This window comes from Lepidochelys olivacea (assembly GCF_965140295.1).
Source record: "Lepidochelys olivacea isolate rLepOli2 genome assembly, chromosome: 11".
Taxonomy (NCBI): domain Eukaryota; kingdom Metazoa; phylum Chordata; order Testudines; family Cheloniidae; genus Lepidochelys; species Lepidochelys olivacea.
In genome coordinates, this window is record NC_140421.1 from 39,163,368 (window position 1) to 39,178,747 (window position 15,380).

A 15,380-nucleotide genomic window follows, 5' to 3' on the forward strand; every position below is an offset into this window, starting at 1 on the left:
ATTTTTCATTACATTATTTCTCCAGAACTGAATTATCTTTTCAGATATGATATATGTGAGTATGAAAAAACATCCTAGCACAAAATATCTGTCTCTAATGAATCACAATGAATTTTACTCATAATGAAGTACCAGACATTCATACTGGGCAACTTTTGTGAAGCAATCTCTTTAAAAAACATTTTCTGTGAATCCACTGTGAATAGACATAACATCATAGCTGCTAACTTTACCCTTTGCAGATAATACTTTTATTTCAGAGTATTCTGTAATGTGTTTATATTTGAGATCTGATTCATAGCTATTTCCTTAAAGACCAGATTCTGCCATCCTTACTCACATTGCATTATATCTTACTCTGCAAGTTTCAGTGATTAAATATGCATAATGATTGCCCTTAGTGACTAAAAGCAACAGTTGCTTCTTTCAATCTATGACAGCTGCAAGAGCAACTCTTCTTTCCACACCACCATCCAGCCTAAATTCCAACTTGTAAGAGGCTGTACCTATATTTAGTTGGAAGGATTAAATTACAGAGACTTCAGGCTGGGCAAAGCACATTGATCTGCCTTTTTACAGGCAGACCTTAGTGCTGACAACAGCTAAAGCTTTCAGTTTCCTCCCACACACCCATATTATTCACAAAATGGATTCCCAAAGGGAACTCACTGAAGAGCTTCGCCTTTACCAATCCACGCTTCTTCAGGATGGCCTCAGGGAACTCCTGGATGAGAAAAAGTTCATTGATTGCTATCTAAAAGCTGGTGATAAAAGCTTACCTTGCCACAGATTGATTCTATCTGCTTGTAGTCCTTATTTCCGTGAGTATTTCTTATCTGAGCAAAGTGAAGAGAAAAAAAAGGAGGTAGTTCTCGACAACGTGGACCCTAGCGTCCTGGATATGATTGTCAAGTACCTTTACTCTGCAAGTATTGATCTCAACGACTCTAATGTGCAAGATATTTTTGCTTTGGCCAGCCGCTTTCAGATCCCTTCTGTATTCACTGTGTGTGTATCCTATCTTCAGAAAAGACTTGCTGTTGCTAATTGTCTAGCCATCCTTAGATTAGGTCTCCTCCTTGACTGCCCAAGACTTGCATTGTCTGCCCGTGACTTTGTGTCAGACCACTTTGTGCAAATTTGCAAAGAAGAAGATTTCATGCAGCTTGCCCCCCATGAGCTCATCTCAGTTATTTCACCTGACAGCTTAAACGTAGAAAAGGAAGAAGTGGTATTTGAAGCAGTAATGACATGGGTCCGAACAGACAAAGAGAACAAAATAAAGAGCCTGGGAGAAGTTTTTGACTGCATTCGTTTTCGTCTTATGGCAGAAAAATATTTCAAGGAGCATGTTGAGAAGGATGATATAATCAAAAGCAACTCAGATCTTCAGAAAAAAATCAAGGTTATTAAGGATGCCTTTGCTGGAAAATTGCCTGAACCTACTGTAAGCAAGGGAAAGTCAGGTGAAGGGGAAGTAAATGGTGATGTAGGGGATGAAGATTTACTCCCTGGATACCTCAATGACATTCCGAGACATGGTATGTTTGTCAAAGACCTTATTCTTCTGGTCAATGACACAGCTGCAGTGGCTTATGACCCTGTAGAGAATGAATGTTTCCTGGCAGCCCTGGCAGAACAGATTCCCAGAAATCATTCCAGCATAGTCACCAAACAAAATCAGGTCTATGTCGTCGGAGGACTGTATGTGGATGAGGAGAACAAGGATCAGCCTTTACAGTCCTACTTCTTCCAGGTATAAGCCTCATATTCATTACAGTCCTGCTTTTTCCAGGTATAAGCCTCAACATCAGTTTGGTGTTAGCATGACATGAAAAACAGACTTTCTGCAAGTTACTGAAGAGTATTTAGGTTTAACTCTAAATATCGAATAGGGTAATGTTTGATTTCATTAATTTCAGTCACATGATTTTTCCTATAAAAGTTTACTTGTTGCTGTAGTCTTTGAAATTCCTCCCAGAACAGCATAGTCCATTAGGGACAAATGTTGTCTTTCACTCAACTTGCTTGGCTTTTAACAGATGCCTTAATGGCAGGTTTCTATATTAAACTGATTCCTATTAAAACAAAAGCTTTTATTAAAATCTGTATTTTGGGCCCATTCTTAAGAGGTGCTGAGCATCCAGTGCAGAAACCCATGGGAATTGCATGTTCTCTGTGTCATTCAGGATTAAGGCCTAGGTAAGTTCTTAAAGTTTAGTTAACATGTTTTAATCACTTAAGGCCAATTTTTCAAAGGTATTTAGGCACTTAAAGATGCACCTAGTGGGATTTTCAAAAGTGCCTAGATTTCTTACTCCTATTGATTTCTATCAGAGGTGCTTAGGCACTTTTGAAAATCCCACTAGGGGCCTTTCTGCATCTTTTGGTTCCTAAATGCCTTTAAAAATCTGGTCCTTAGTGTCCTAACCAGTTTAACTCTTTTCTCCCCCCCTCCAAAAAAAAAACCATCAGTAGGTGTCCTACCATGTTGCTGGCTGGCAGATTTCCAAAATTGTAAAGCTTGAAGTAATTTGAGATATGTCAGTTTAAATACAACCTTCTTAAATTGGCAAACAGCCTGTAATAATGCTCCAAATACCATATTTCAGCCTAGAGTGAATGTGGACATTTAAATCCATATAAATGTAAGATTTGTTAATACAAACTATGGCTGAGCCTTAACTATAGTGACACAGATGATGTAAAATTAGCACACACAAAAAAGCTCAAGGAGTATGCTTATGTCAAACTTATCCTGGGGTTTTTAGATACACAGCTACATTCTGTACCCTTGGGTATTTCAACTATCTCTTGATTTATTGGATGGTATGCTCTGTTTCTAAATCCTTGACTTCAGTGGGCGATTAGCCTAAGGAGTACAAGATCGGATCCTTTGTTAGCATATGGTACAACAAGGCAATACTAAGTTATATAATTTTAAAGTCATTGGCAGATATTGAAAATAGCAATTATTGCAATTATTATAATATAATATTTAATTATAATATTATATAATATATAATTATATAGTCTATAATATATCATTATAATATTATTATAATATTATAATTATAATAATTATTGCAATTATTGCAACTGTTTCAGGGATTAATATATCGTGTTCAGATACTAAGGTCATGAGTGGGGTTACAATCTTTAGAAAGAAAAGTTAGTTTTCTAGAGAGAGATTACATTAGTACTGTTTCATTTCCTTACATAGACATAAAGCTCTAATCAATGAAGTACAAGAGTTGCTACAAAAATTTGCTTACAGTGCTAGTGTTACATTGGTTTCAGAAAAATCTAATCTAGAATTAGAACTGAATTATCAGGCTATAATTCCATCATGGGGTTTTTAGTGACACACACCACAGGAGTGAGGCTAGTAATTGATGTAATTTCCAGAATCCTCTTTTTTACATATTTCCCTGATCCATGCCCTGAATTTCTGCTGCCCTCCTGTCCCCATTCCATTCACCCACCCCTTGCTACTCCTAAATGTTGCTGCTGTTGCTCACTGCTAAAATATCTCTACTCTTCTGCACTACCAGCTTGGTGATTGTTTCCTTCAAAGTTTTAACATAGTAGACCTACAACATTTCCATTCCTCATGAGTCCCTGCTTCTCCACCACTTCTGCTTCACTGGCCTTACCAGTGCCTGGCAAGGTGGGAGAAAACTAAGCTACTGCCCCTCGATAAATTTGTCTCTAATTGTACATTACTCCATCAGAGCTTATACACAAAAGGAAATTCACCACACCAGTTACATTGCTGATTCACTGATTATGTTATCGGCTATAATGAATAGGATGCAAGAGTTCCTCTGTCCTGATATGCAAAGATCTGCCTGAACTGGCCTTAACTACCTGAGGAATCTGTGTCCATTAATTCCCAAGTTCCACTGCAACAAATAAACTGTTGACCAACTGGGGAAACTAGTGAGTTTTGGAGCCAGAAGTTTCACCAGAGCTGGACCTAGACTATGGAACTCATTTCCACAGGGACAAGAATAACCATGCACCTCACCTCTCAGAGCTAAATACAAACCTCACACAGACACACAAAACATCCATTCACATACCAACAAAAAATTCCACTATAAACTACTCACACTATTGTCTATAGGCTAGAAAGCAAGGAAGAAAAAGAGAGATTTCTATTCTTAACTGCTGGGGAGGTACTCAGATACTACAGGGAGGGGGGGTTATGTAAGGACATAGGTAGAAACAAAAATCAATCAATCTCATGTAGGGTAGGTCTCTGAAAACATCCCACGGTCTTTCCTCTGTTTGCCCGTTGTTCCTCTTCTGTGACTGCTTACAGCACAGTGAAAGTGAATGGAAACAAAATCTTCTGACTGTGTCATGAGAAGTCAGTAATATGACCAGTGGGACTGGAGACTGGTTTGTTAAGAAACCAAGCCTTGGGGGTATTTGATTTTTTTTTTGTTCCTTTAAGTCTTATAGAAAAGTCACAATTCACCCTCACTCTGCTATATGCACACTAAGACCCTAAGAGCTTTTGAAGCACAACCATGGGAGGAGCACTTATTGCTCCAGCAGAGTTAGAAGGAAACTGCATGCCCTTTGGGACATAATGCCTCCTGGGTGCTAGGGGCAGGGTGCTGTGCAGGTTCACTCGACTCACCCTTAATATGGTATAGGCAGCAATCCTCTGCTGATCCCTCTGTGCAGGACGATGAGCCAAGGCCATACATTAATAATAACTAGAAACAAAATGACTAGGAGTATTGGAGAGAGAATAGAGTGGAAAAAGTTGGCAGTAACTATCCTGGGGGGCGAGGGGGGGGAGTTGCCACACGTCAGCTGATCCAGCGGATGGGCAGTTAGAATAAATATAATGTGGAGCATTACTGATCCACTTACTGCATCTAAATCTATTTCACACAGCAGTTTTCATTGTGTGGGCTTTTACTATGCATCTTTCCTGACATTTCCTATTTTGATGTTCTTTCAGCTGGATAGCATTGCTGGTGAATGGATAGGCCTTCCTCCACTGCCTTCAGCCAGATGCCTTTTTGGTCTGGGAGAGTCGGACAACAAACTGTATGTAATTGCAGGAAAGGACCTTCAGACAGAGGAATCTCTGGATTCGGTATTGTGCTACGATCCTGTGTATGTTGACAGTTCATGTTTATGAGCATGTTTAAAATAACCCTTTTTTCATTTAAGTTGCCTTAATAGTATGATCTTCCAATTCCAGGGCAGTAAAATGGAGTGAGGCCAAAAAGCTTCCACTCAAAGTATATGGCCATGCAACAATTTCATACAATGGGATGATATACTGTCTTGGAGGAAAGACTGATGACAAGTGAGTACGAAATAATTTCATGGTAATTGGTAGCATTGTTTAGTTGGGTGTCCTCACACTCAGCAATCAAAGCTCACTTTTTTTTTGCAACTGGTTGTAGTTTTGGTACATGGAATCACATTATGATATCTAGAACAAAATAGCCATGATATTATAAAGTACTACATACCTATTATTATGGCCAGTTGGCTTGATTAGCTGGCTTTCTTGTTTCTGTGTCATACTATATTCTGTTGTGCATACATGATTCAATGTTTCTCATTGGGTTCTTCACAAAAAGTTTATTCCTAGCTTCTTGGTCAGATTATACACGACAAACACTTGCAGCACATTGATGACTCTATCCAGCTACTGAAACTCCTGTTTTTAATCATTCCAAATTGCAAAGCCTTGTTAGCACTGTATTTAGAGACATACTATGATGATTTCATTAAAGTAAGAAACTAGGAGCATGAGTGGAAATAGGATGTGTCTCAATGTAAAGCATCATAGTCTTGAGAAATAACTTGGGACACCCTGATAGGGTTGTTTGACAAGTGCCAGAGATGTCTGCTACAATCAGAAATTAGCTAATTTCTAAAAGCAGGTTGTCTACTATACGACATGGTCATCACTCTACTTGGTGCTGCTGTCTTATTCTCCTGGAGTGAAAGTGATCCTCCCATTCCAGTAGAAACTGGAAGTGAAATGCTTGCTCTTCATGTACAGGATATAAAATGAGGAACTCAAGAACTCAATGAGCAAATCTTCTCACTTTTCCTATAAACCAGGATAAAGAATCAAATTGTGTACAGGAGTTAGAATTTTCCAACATTAAACACTAATGCAACAAAACCACTACAATGGAAGATAGCTTGAGAAAACCCTGACTCTTGTAATCAAGGAACTATGGTATATAAATTACATTTTGAAAATGTCTAGTGCACAGACAGTAGACTTGCCCCTGCAGCTTTATCTCTGGGTATGTCAGTACTCATATTTTGTGGATAAATCTCTCCAAAACAGAATATTCTGCAAAAGAATAAAAGTCCACAGTGTTAGTTATTTGATTATCTTAAACTACACTGTAGCCCCTAAGCAAATAACCTCTTATCCTGACCTGATCTGCCATTTCTACATCTCAAGTCTCTCCTTAAATACACATTTCTTCCTATCAGCTGTAGTCTTCCAGGCTTAGTGACAGTATCATGTTAATGCACACATTGTAAGGATTATATATAATCAACTAAAGCAACTGTGTGATCTTATTGCAGTAATCCTTGTGCTCAGTCCCCTCTCTTTGTTACCATCCCTCAACACATGCCATCTTAACCAAGCTATATGGAACAGGGACATTTTTTCTTGTGTGTAAAGCACCATACACATTATGGCACTATGTAAATAGCATAACATTTATATCCAGTGCTATGGATGTGAATGGGGATTTACAGAAATACACAAGGCTTTGTCCCTCCCTACAGAATATTCAGTCTAAGTTAGAAATGAGAGAACCTCAGGTGCAGAGAAGGAGGAATAATAATTAACATGGCTCAGACAGAGGTTTATCAAACCATGTAGTTAGTTCAATGAATTTTGCTTGTATGTATTGACTTCTAAAAGAATTAAAAGTCCTTGTACAGCACTATATGCACTTGGAAGAGCAAATTCAATCAGGATGATCTAGTTAACATATTAGCATTAAAAAACCCAAAGTGCCTAGCTCTTCTTTCTATCTCCACCCACCTTTGTTTAGCCATTTACCTATATCTGAAATAAGTGTGATGAGCAGGAACACTGTGATCTAGGTATGTGTCATTCTTTCACTGAGTATACATTACACAGAAAATCCACTTAAATGAGGTGTCTCTTTAAACTCATCTATTCAAAGGATTTACCAGAGATGCTTAGAGTTTTTCTTTTTCCCCACAGAAAATGTACTAACAGGGTATTTATATACAATCCCAAGAAGGGAGACTGGAGAGATCTGGCTCCCATGAAAGTGGCTCGCTCAATGTTTGGAGTGGCTGTCCATAAAGGCAAAATTGTGATTGCAGGAGGTGTTACTGAAGAAGGCCTTTCAGCCTCCGTCGAAGCCTTTGACCTCACCACAAATAAGTGAGTGCATATCCAGACAATTTTTAAACAATTTTTAATTGGAATTTTAGTGACTAAGTTGCCTTATTTTTAATTAATTTTATTGTGGGGAAAATGGTAAAGGTGCGTGTTAAGGTCAGGGGAAACAATTCAGGATAAACTATTTGCTTCACAAATAATTACTATTTAATATAAAAACTCCAAGCAGATTTTCAGTTTCAAATCCATGCTCTTAATTACTACTTACACTATTTATGGTAGGTCATAATTGTAATGAGATTACTGTAAAATCCATAAAGTCAAATTAGAAAATATGCTGATCTTTTACATAGCAGATACACTTCCAGTTAAATATATTCTGTCCCAGACCAGCTCATATTTAGAATTAAACTAATACTATAAAAAGTGGAAGTTTTACCAAAAAATTACTCATGTAGGGAAGAATATATTTGACTTTAGCTTCTACTCTGTGACCTTTTCCTGTAGAAATTCTTCATTTTGCCCAAATGCTTGACAAAAGCAAGTCAGAATATAGGTAATTTTATCTATCATCCTTCTTTAGTATTTTTTATGGCTCTCTTACACTTTCATTCTGCATTTAAACCTATCTTATCAGAAAAGTATAACATTCTTGTTGCATTTACACTGCTGCTGGATAGGGTTTACCTGTGCAAGTGTTTTAGGTTTTTACGTCCATGATTCTGCCCAAGGGAGAGTAATGTTGCAGTGGAAAACTCATAATGCTAATTAGCTTGACTCTTCTTGCTCTATTATGTTAATGCTGGATCAACAGAGTGAACAGAAAGTGCACACCCACCCACCCCCTTTGGAGGCTGCAGCAGGAAGTATTGAGGACCTTCCCTGCATAAAGGATCTTGAGCATGCACACTTTGGCCTTAATGCTGGTGAATGGAGAAGCAGAATGTCAGTGTTGGTATGGTATGGGCTTTCCCACCTGCTAAGGCAAATCCTTAACCCTTGTGTTTCTGCCAACCATAGTTGTCAGCATGGGGTATCTCAGATACTTCTTTCGTTCTGTTCAGAATGTTTCTTAAATATTGTCTGACTGATTTGCCTTTTTTTTTTATATAATAACGTATAGGTGGGAGGTTATGTCTGAATTCCCCCAGGAGAGAAGCTCTATCAGTTTAGTCAACTTGAATGGATCTCTGTATGCTATTGGTGGTTTTGCTATGGTTCAACTTGAGTCCAAGGAATTTGCGCCCAATGAAGTTAATGACATATGGAAGTAAGTTCTATTGTAATCACATTTCCTAAATGGAAAATTCACCTTGAGGTTTATAGAAGCTAGGGAGTAAGTCAAATCAGTATTACCCTTTCATTTCATAAATGAACTATTTATACACTTTAAGGGACCGGTTGCCAGTGTGTCTGGCGAGCACAATCTCTGTGTGCCATGAAGTAATACGGATGTGAGACTTGGACCTGGGGAATACTTCCACCTTCTGGTGAAATAATGTAAACAGTACATTCTAAGTCACATCCCGCCAGTTGCAGGCTACAGCAAAGTATAGAAAAAGGAAAGTGGGGTGCAGTATTTCTGGGTCTGTTCAGCTCCATAAAGTGAAATACATGTTACACTCTGACTTTTTGGCTAAAGTACCCTAATGTCACTTTGTACACAATGCTGCAAGCCTCTTTCTTAAGTTGCTTAAACAATTTCTAGCTCATTATGTTCTCTGATGCAGGATGATCTGAAAGAGACAGCAAAATGGACAGTATTATCCCTATTATTACATTCACATACACTAATAGATAGATGAGTTGCAATTCACATATACACTTCTAGACCAAACTCCCTTAAGGAGAGTCTCACACACATTCTAGAGTTTGAATCTGAATTAGCTAAAATATGTGAAAAATCCCATATAGTCTACAACTCCAGAATTGTTCTGGTAACTTAAGGCATGGGGAGCAATTGGTGGGAAAGTGGAAAGGATTCTGGGAAGAAATGAGTTTAGAAATGATTGGAAGAGGGAGAGAGGGAATACTTGGAGAACAGGCACCAGGAGACTGTTCCAGGGATGAGGGAAGCATGCTGCAAGGTGCCTAGCCAATAATAAGTTAAAGGGACAAAGGGAGCAGGAAAGAATCGGAGCATCCTAACATTCTATTTGGAAGGATAGAAGGGCTCTTATGTAGTAACAGTTTAACACAAAAGCTGCTGGGAGCTCTTTACTTGTGGATTATTTTCCATTTTATACATGTGTCTGAGGGAAAAGGTCATGCTCAAAGAGCTAAGAAATTGAAGTGGACTTGTATTCACAGTATTTTTATTAACTGCAGGTATGACGACGAGACGAAAGAATGGTGTGGCATGTTGAAGGAGATTCGCTATGCCTCTGGAGCCTCCTGCCTTTCAACACGTTTAAATCTATTCAAGCTATCAAAGCTGTAAACAAAAAGGCTAGGAAATTAAATATGAGGAGGGAGTTCTGATTATGGTAATTTTATTTTTGTTGCGAAAAACAAACTGTACAGAGATTTATAGCTAAGTGTCCCTTAAACTGTGACTGCAGCTGTGTTTTAAATGGTTACTAATTTTTTTAGATAATAAACCAAAACTAACTTTTCGCTCAAGGTTAGAATCAGAAAGAATTCTGATTGACGTTGACTGGAACTGGTTTTGAATAAATGAAGATATCATGTGAAACTCAGTCCTTTCATGTGTGAAATTCTCATTGAATTAACCAGAGTTCTGCTTACAGTGTTGGGCACTTATCTTGAAAAAGTTTTAAGAAGTCCCACCACAGATGTGAGAGACATCACTAAAGCCAATTAATTTTTAGTTACCTGCTAGTTCTATTTGTCTTACTATTGACATGCTGTTTATACAGCTTTATTTTCCACTCCAATCATATACACAAAAGTTGCATTGTCTTGCCAGATCTACAAACATATTTTATATGCACCGTTTAGAAGAGAGTAATTGAATCTGACATATGCATAAGCCTATTGAAGGCAAAGGTACATCATGTGGCCTAGGAAACATGCTTCAGTTAATGCAGTACTAGTGGTTCTGTGAGCCATGAAAACAGAAGTTTACAAGGTTATTAGCCCTACAATTTGACATGCTTTGCTTTTTCTTCTGGTTGCAAAATCCTTGTAATTTTTTTTTTCTTTGCTGTGATTTTTGGCTTGTTTATAAAGCAGATTCTTCCGTAATGTTTTTGTAAGACATTTTCAAGGCCCGTATCCTAGCACTCATGAACAACCCTCCAATGATAAACCCTCGGCGTGTACCTGTGACAAAGGGAAATATTTTCAGTGAAGAAATGAATTTCAATTAGGGCTTCTAAATAGTAGTAAGGAAAAATTATTTAAAAAGTGATATGAAAAATATCTTGGCAGTCTCGGTCTTAGTGGTGCTTGTTTAGTTATGTCTGCTGCTCAGTAAGTCATAGTCATCATCATACAAAAAGTCTACATTCCTTAATAACTTACATATGTTAGAGGAGGCAGGAGAAGAAAACAACAAAGGGCATTTTGTAGAAACAATGCTATGAGACTTGGCATCATAAACTCTTAGACTTTTTCTGTTGAGAGTGCAGGTGTGCAAATGGAGGAAACCTGCAAAGAGGGGCTGGGACCAAAGTCCTAGTGAGCCTGTTCATCACATCCACACCCAACTAATCTATCTAATAGGGTACTTCACGTATAGGGCTCTGGAGAGACTGTATTCAGTAAGATATTGATAAACTGAAGGGAGTTTAAGAAGCATCATAAGATGTGGAAGGGGAGAGGCATGAGTTTTCTTGCTGCACTACAAAGATCAAAGGAAATTCATTCTGTGTTGAAAATTTCTTTTCCTTTCTCCCATCTCCCCACCAAGCTGAAGTTCCATCAGGCAGCAGGGACTTAGTTGTGCTATTTACAACATGGGGAGTGGCAGCAGGTTGAAGCAGTATATTCACACAGCCCTTTTTGGCTTCAGTAACTATGTACATGCTTCGCAACACCACAACTCTCCTTCCAGTGAAGAGGAACGCATTGATCTTTGCAGCATGTGATCTAATATCACATCTCCAAAGGTAAGTGTCAAAATATCTTCCTGCGCACCACCCATCTGGGAAGAGGACCATGCTAAATGCACATGACTGAGTCAGCAAGCCCTTGGAATAATTTTTTTTTTTTAAACACTCCAGAGACCTGTGAAAAGCAACAAGCCTCGCGAGCACCAACAACTGTCTGCTATGCAACGCTTCCCACAATTTGAAAGGGGAAAGCGAGGTCTGGATAGAGCTAATTTTGGACATATTTACTAAAATGCAGCTAGGAATCAGCAAAGAAAATGTATTGGTGGCTTTGGATGGTTGTATATTCAATTTTTATCAAATTGCAATTATACAAATTTCATGCAGCCTTTGGCCAAAATATAACTTAGCATTATATATTCTTTAAAATATAGTACAGCTGGTATTTTTATGGCACATGAATGAGGAAACACCACTAATCTAATCCAATATGATTGTAGCAAATATGTCAGGACTGTACAAAAATTAAAAAAACCCACTATGAATGTAGATACTTCCAGGGGAGATAATATAGCATGTCTCAAAGGCACAGGCACAAAAACGCATTCCAGGATGACATTGTACAAGTATATTCCCAGGTCTCACCTTTTCGGTTTTCCCCAGAGCACACAGTATCAGCCAGCTCCTCAGCTGAAGTCAATTGACAGCCTTGTTTAAGCCAATGGAATTACACCATCTGAGGAACTGGCCCTATAATTTTAGGAATATCTGTTTACATTGATCTTTGCTGCCAGCCGTACGCTGGATTGCCTTGATAATTCAGGGCTTGTCTACACAGGTAAGTATGTCTAAAATAGGTAGTGTGAATTTAAAGTGCACTAACTATTCCACACTTAAATCCCACGTGGACACTGCACATTAAAAGTGCCTTTGTGCAGTTTAGCACAATACACTTTAAAGTGTTAATATTATCTCAAATGATAATTGAGATATGGATTATGCCTTTAGGCTCCACCTCCTTTTTGTCTCTGTACATGGAGGAGTACTGGGTTTGAATAAGAGGGTTTTCATACTTTTCAGCACCCGAAAAGCCTTTTGGCTTGTGATCTACAGGTCAACCTTACCCCTGCTCTGTTATCCATTGTATTTGAGTCAGCAGCAAAACCTGAACTGTACGTTTCTACAGCAGCTAGCATAATTGGGCCCCAATTGCAATTGAGGCCTATGGCTGGTGCCATATGATAAGTTTTTTTTACTACTTGAAATCAAGATAAAGTACATACATGGCATTAGCTCTAGTCACTATATCCAAGACTGAAATGAGAGACACTGATTGATAGTTTGTTGGGTCTTCTCTTTGTAAGCACACAGGCTCTCCAACTTCTCCTTTGTTTTTCAACACTTACCCAAAATGCTCGCTTGTGGTTCTGTAGTTTATTTTGCAGGCTCTTTTAGAGTTCTTGGTGCCTTTGCTATAGGCTGTAGTCATGAGTAAAGCAAACTCAGACTCCCTCCACAAAGGCCCAATTCTGACTTCAGACACAGAATTAAGACACCTGTTGCTGACCAATAGGACCCTGATATTGACAACTATCAACACTTGCTGCCTGTTAATACCCTTAACAAATGAATTGTAATTCCTTTTCGATTGTAAAATCCCCTGGCAAGAGACCACCACCCAGAGGGTCACACACACACAGTGTTCACTAAATAAATAACATTTACTCTAGAGGAACAATATAGTAAAATTTTTGGAGTTTTAGTCTATTTATTGTAATAGGTTTTTTCCCCAAGTAAAATTTAATTGATTTCCATGAATTTTTAGCTAATTCATTTTGTTTCAGTATTCCTTAATATATTAACTAGCTGGTACCAGTGGAAAAGTCACATGTTTAGGAGACTTTGAAGCTCTTTTTCTCAGGACTTTTTTTTTTTTTTTTTTTTAAACCAGCACTACAAGATAACAGCCCTTCTTCAGGATGTGTGACTAACACAGATGGCATTAGTCAACAGCAGTGGTTAGGAGGAAGGACAAACAAACCTACCACTATTTTTAAATAGTTTTTTTTAAATAACACTCACTGATTTAATTCAGAATGAAAATGATTTCAAACTAATTAAACACACCACTTTAAAAAATAAAATAAAAAATAAACACACTTGGTTTCAGTTTTTTTTCACTTTTCAAGGACGAATGTACTTTCTTAATCCATTTCAGCACCAGTTTTGATCAAGGTCTTACTTTCTCCTTACAAATATTCAGCATAGAACCCAGCCTTGTGTAACTTATCAACATTTATCAGCATGGACACAAGATCTGATGCCTGCCCCTTTACTAGGATAATGAAAAACTTAATTGCAGCAGGGCAGTTGTGTTCAGCTTCTCTCACATGCAAGCCAGGTAGGAGGCCATCAAGTGTGTTGAGAAACACATTATCCACTTTCTGCTACAAGCCCCAACCTCCTTTCTTACACTCCCAACAGCTTCTGTAGCCTGCAGTCTGCCTGTAGGAAAGCAAGAGTCCATGCAGGTGACTTCTGACTAGTTCACAGCTTTTTGCTCCATTTTACTGCAGCCTAACCTAGGTTTCCTCACATGCAGTTCTGCCTTTAATAGCTTTGGTAGTTTTTGGATGTTTTGTTTTGCAAGAGGAACAAAATGAAGCGCACGGTTTGTGGAGTCCCCAGGGCCCTGTCTGCAAGGGGTAGCCCTCCCGTACAGTACTGCTTTTATGCACTGCCGTAGAAGAGCAATCTACAGCACTTGCAATGCCAGTCAGCTTGATCAGGAGTCCCATGGCCCTAGGGAAAGAACCAGCAGCCCCCACCCAGGCTTCCACAGGCCAGAGTAAATACAGCCCCACAGAGTCAGGTATTCTCACAGAGGAAAGGAACAGCTTACCCTTGCAAGCTAGAAGTTTTTTCCCTCAGTCCTAAGCAGATAGCATTTAGTATAATAGAAGTTAATACTTACTGGCTAGTAAAGGGAGAAGTAGGAGCTAATTGCATGATGGCTAGTTTAGAGTTACAGCAGCTTGCCCCTGCCAGATTTAAAGGAAAAGCACCAGAAAGGCATGCTGGGACAAAGTTTCTGTTAAAAGGGCAGCCCACCTATCAGAGGAGCCCTAATGACCAGGCAGTCATAAAGAAAATTGCTCCTGAGAAAGGTTGCTTCTGCATAGCATTGCTTCACCACACCATCCATATCTCCCTCCAACAAATGCTTTCTTGTCTGTTCTGTTCCCATCTCCTGCATCTCATTGTCTTAGGTTTTCTCAACAATCCTGAGTGCTTGTCAGACTACTGGAAGCCTTGTTACTCTGGAGATAGTTTGGGGAAGTCCCTAAAAAGCCTGACATCAGGTAGGCATGGTGTTACCTCTTCCCCCAGCAGTCCTAAGAGAGTGTTAGAGATTTCATTATGATGAGGGCCTTCCTGATACTCTACTTAAGTTTTCAGTACATATTCATAGTTTTGCCATCTGGTGCATTAGAAAGTCTCTCCCTCACTTATAGAAATGCCATTCAATATTTTGGAAAATGAGTAAGAAAAGTAACCCCAAAATCCCCCATTAACCATTAAAGGCAGTGCTGGTTCTTTAGGACACTGAGGTCATAAGCTCCATCTCAAACTTAACAATATTGAATAATGTGTACTCTCTTTCTAAGCAGAGAAGTTATCTTACTCATATTTGAACTTAAGTTTGGCTGCAAGCTGTGCCATGTAATATCAGATACTCTCATTAGTTTTTGGAAGGTCTTTGCTGTCTTCCACCAGTCTCCCAAATATAATTCACCTTTAACTTCTGCACTGTTTTGCCTTTAATTTGTATGTAATTTTATTGCCAATGGGCTAGTCCAATGAGAGCTTCTGTGCAAATGAGCCATGTGCAATCCCAAGCTCTAGTAAAATCCTTCAGGTAGTCCTACAGTACTCCTAGAGTAAAGTCCTTTAGCTTTCCCTGCCCCTGCCCCCCA

General features: G+C 38.7%; 1 protein-coding gene across 1 annotated transcript; it reads left to right on the forward strand.

Moving 5' to 3' along the window:
* Positions 1 to 590: 590 nt before the first annotated feature.
* KLHL41 (kelch like family member 41) lies at positions 591 to 10,065 on the forward strand. The gene is made up of 6 exons (XM_084643808.1): positions 591 to 1,756; positions 4,982 to 5,139; positions 5,228 to 5,335; positions 7,244 to 7,429; positions 8,511 to 8,657; positions 9,716 to 10,065. Exons 1-6 carry the CDS (start codon positions 647 to 649, stop codon positions 9,825 to 9,827), a joined length of 1,821 nt encoding a protein of 606 aa, XP_084499934.1. The 5' UTR covers positions 591 to 646; the 3' UTR covers positions 9,828 to 10,065.
* The last annotated feature ends 5,315 nt before the right edge of the window (positions 10,066 to 15,380 follow it).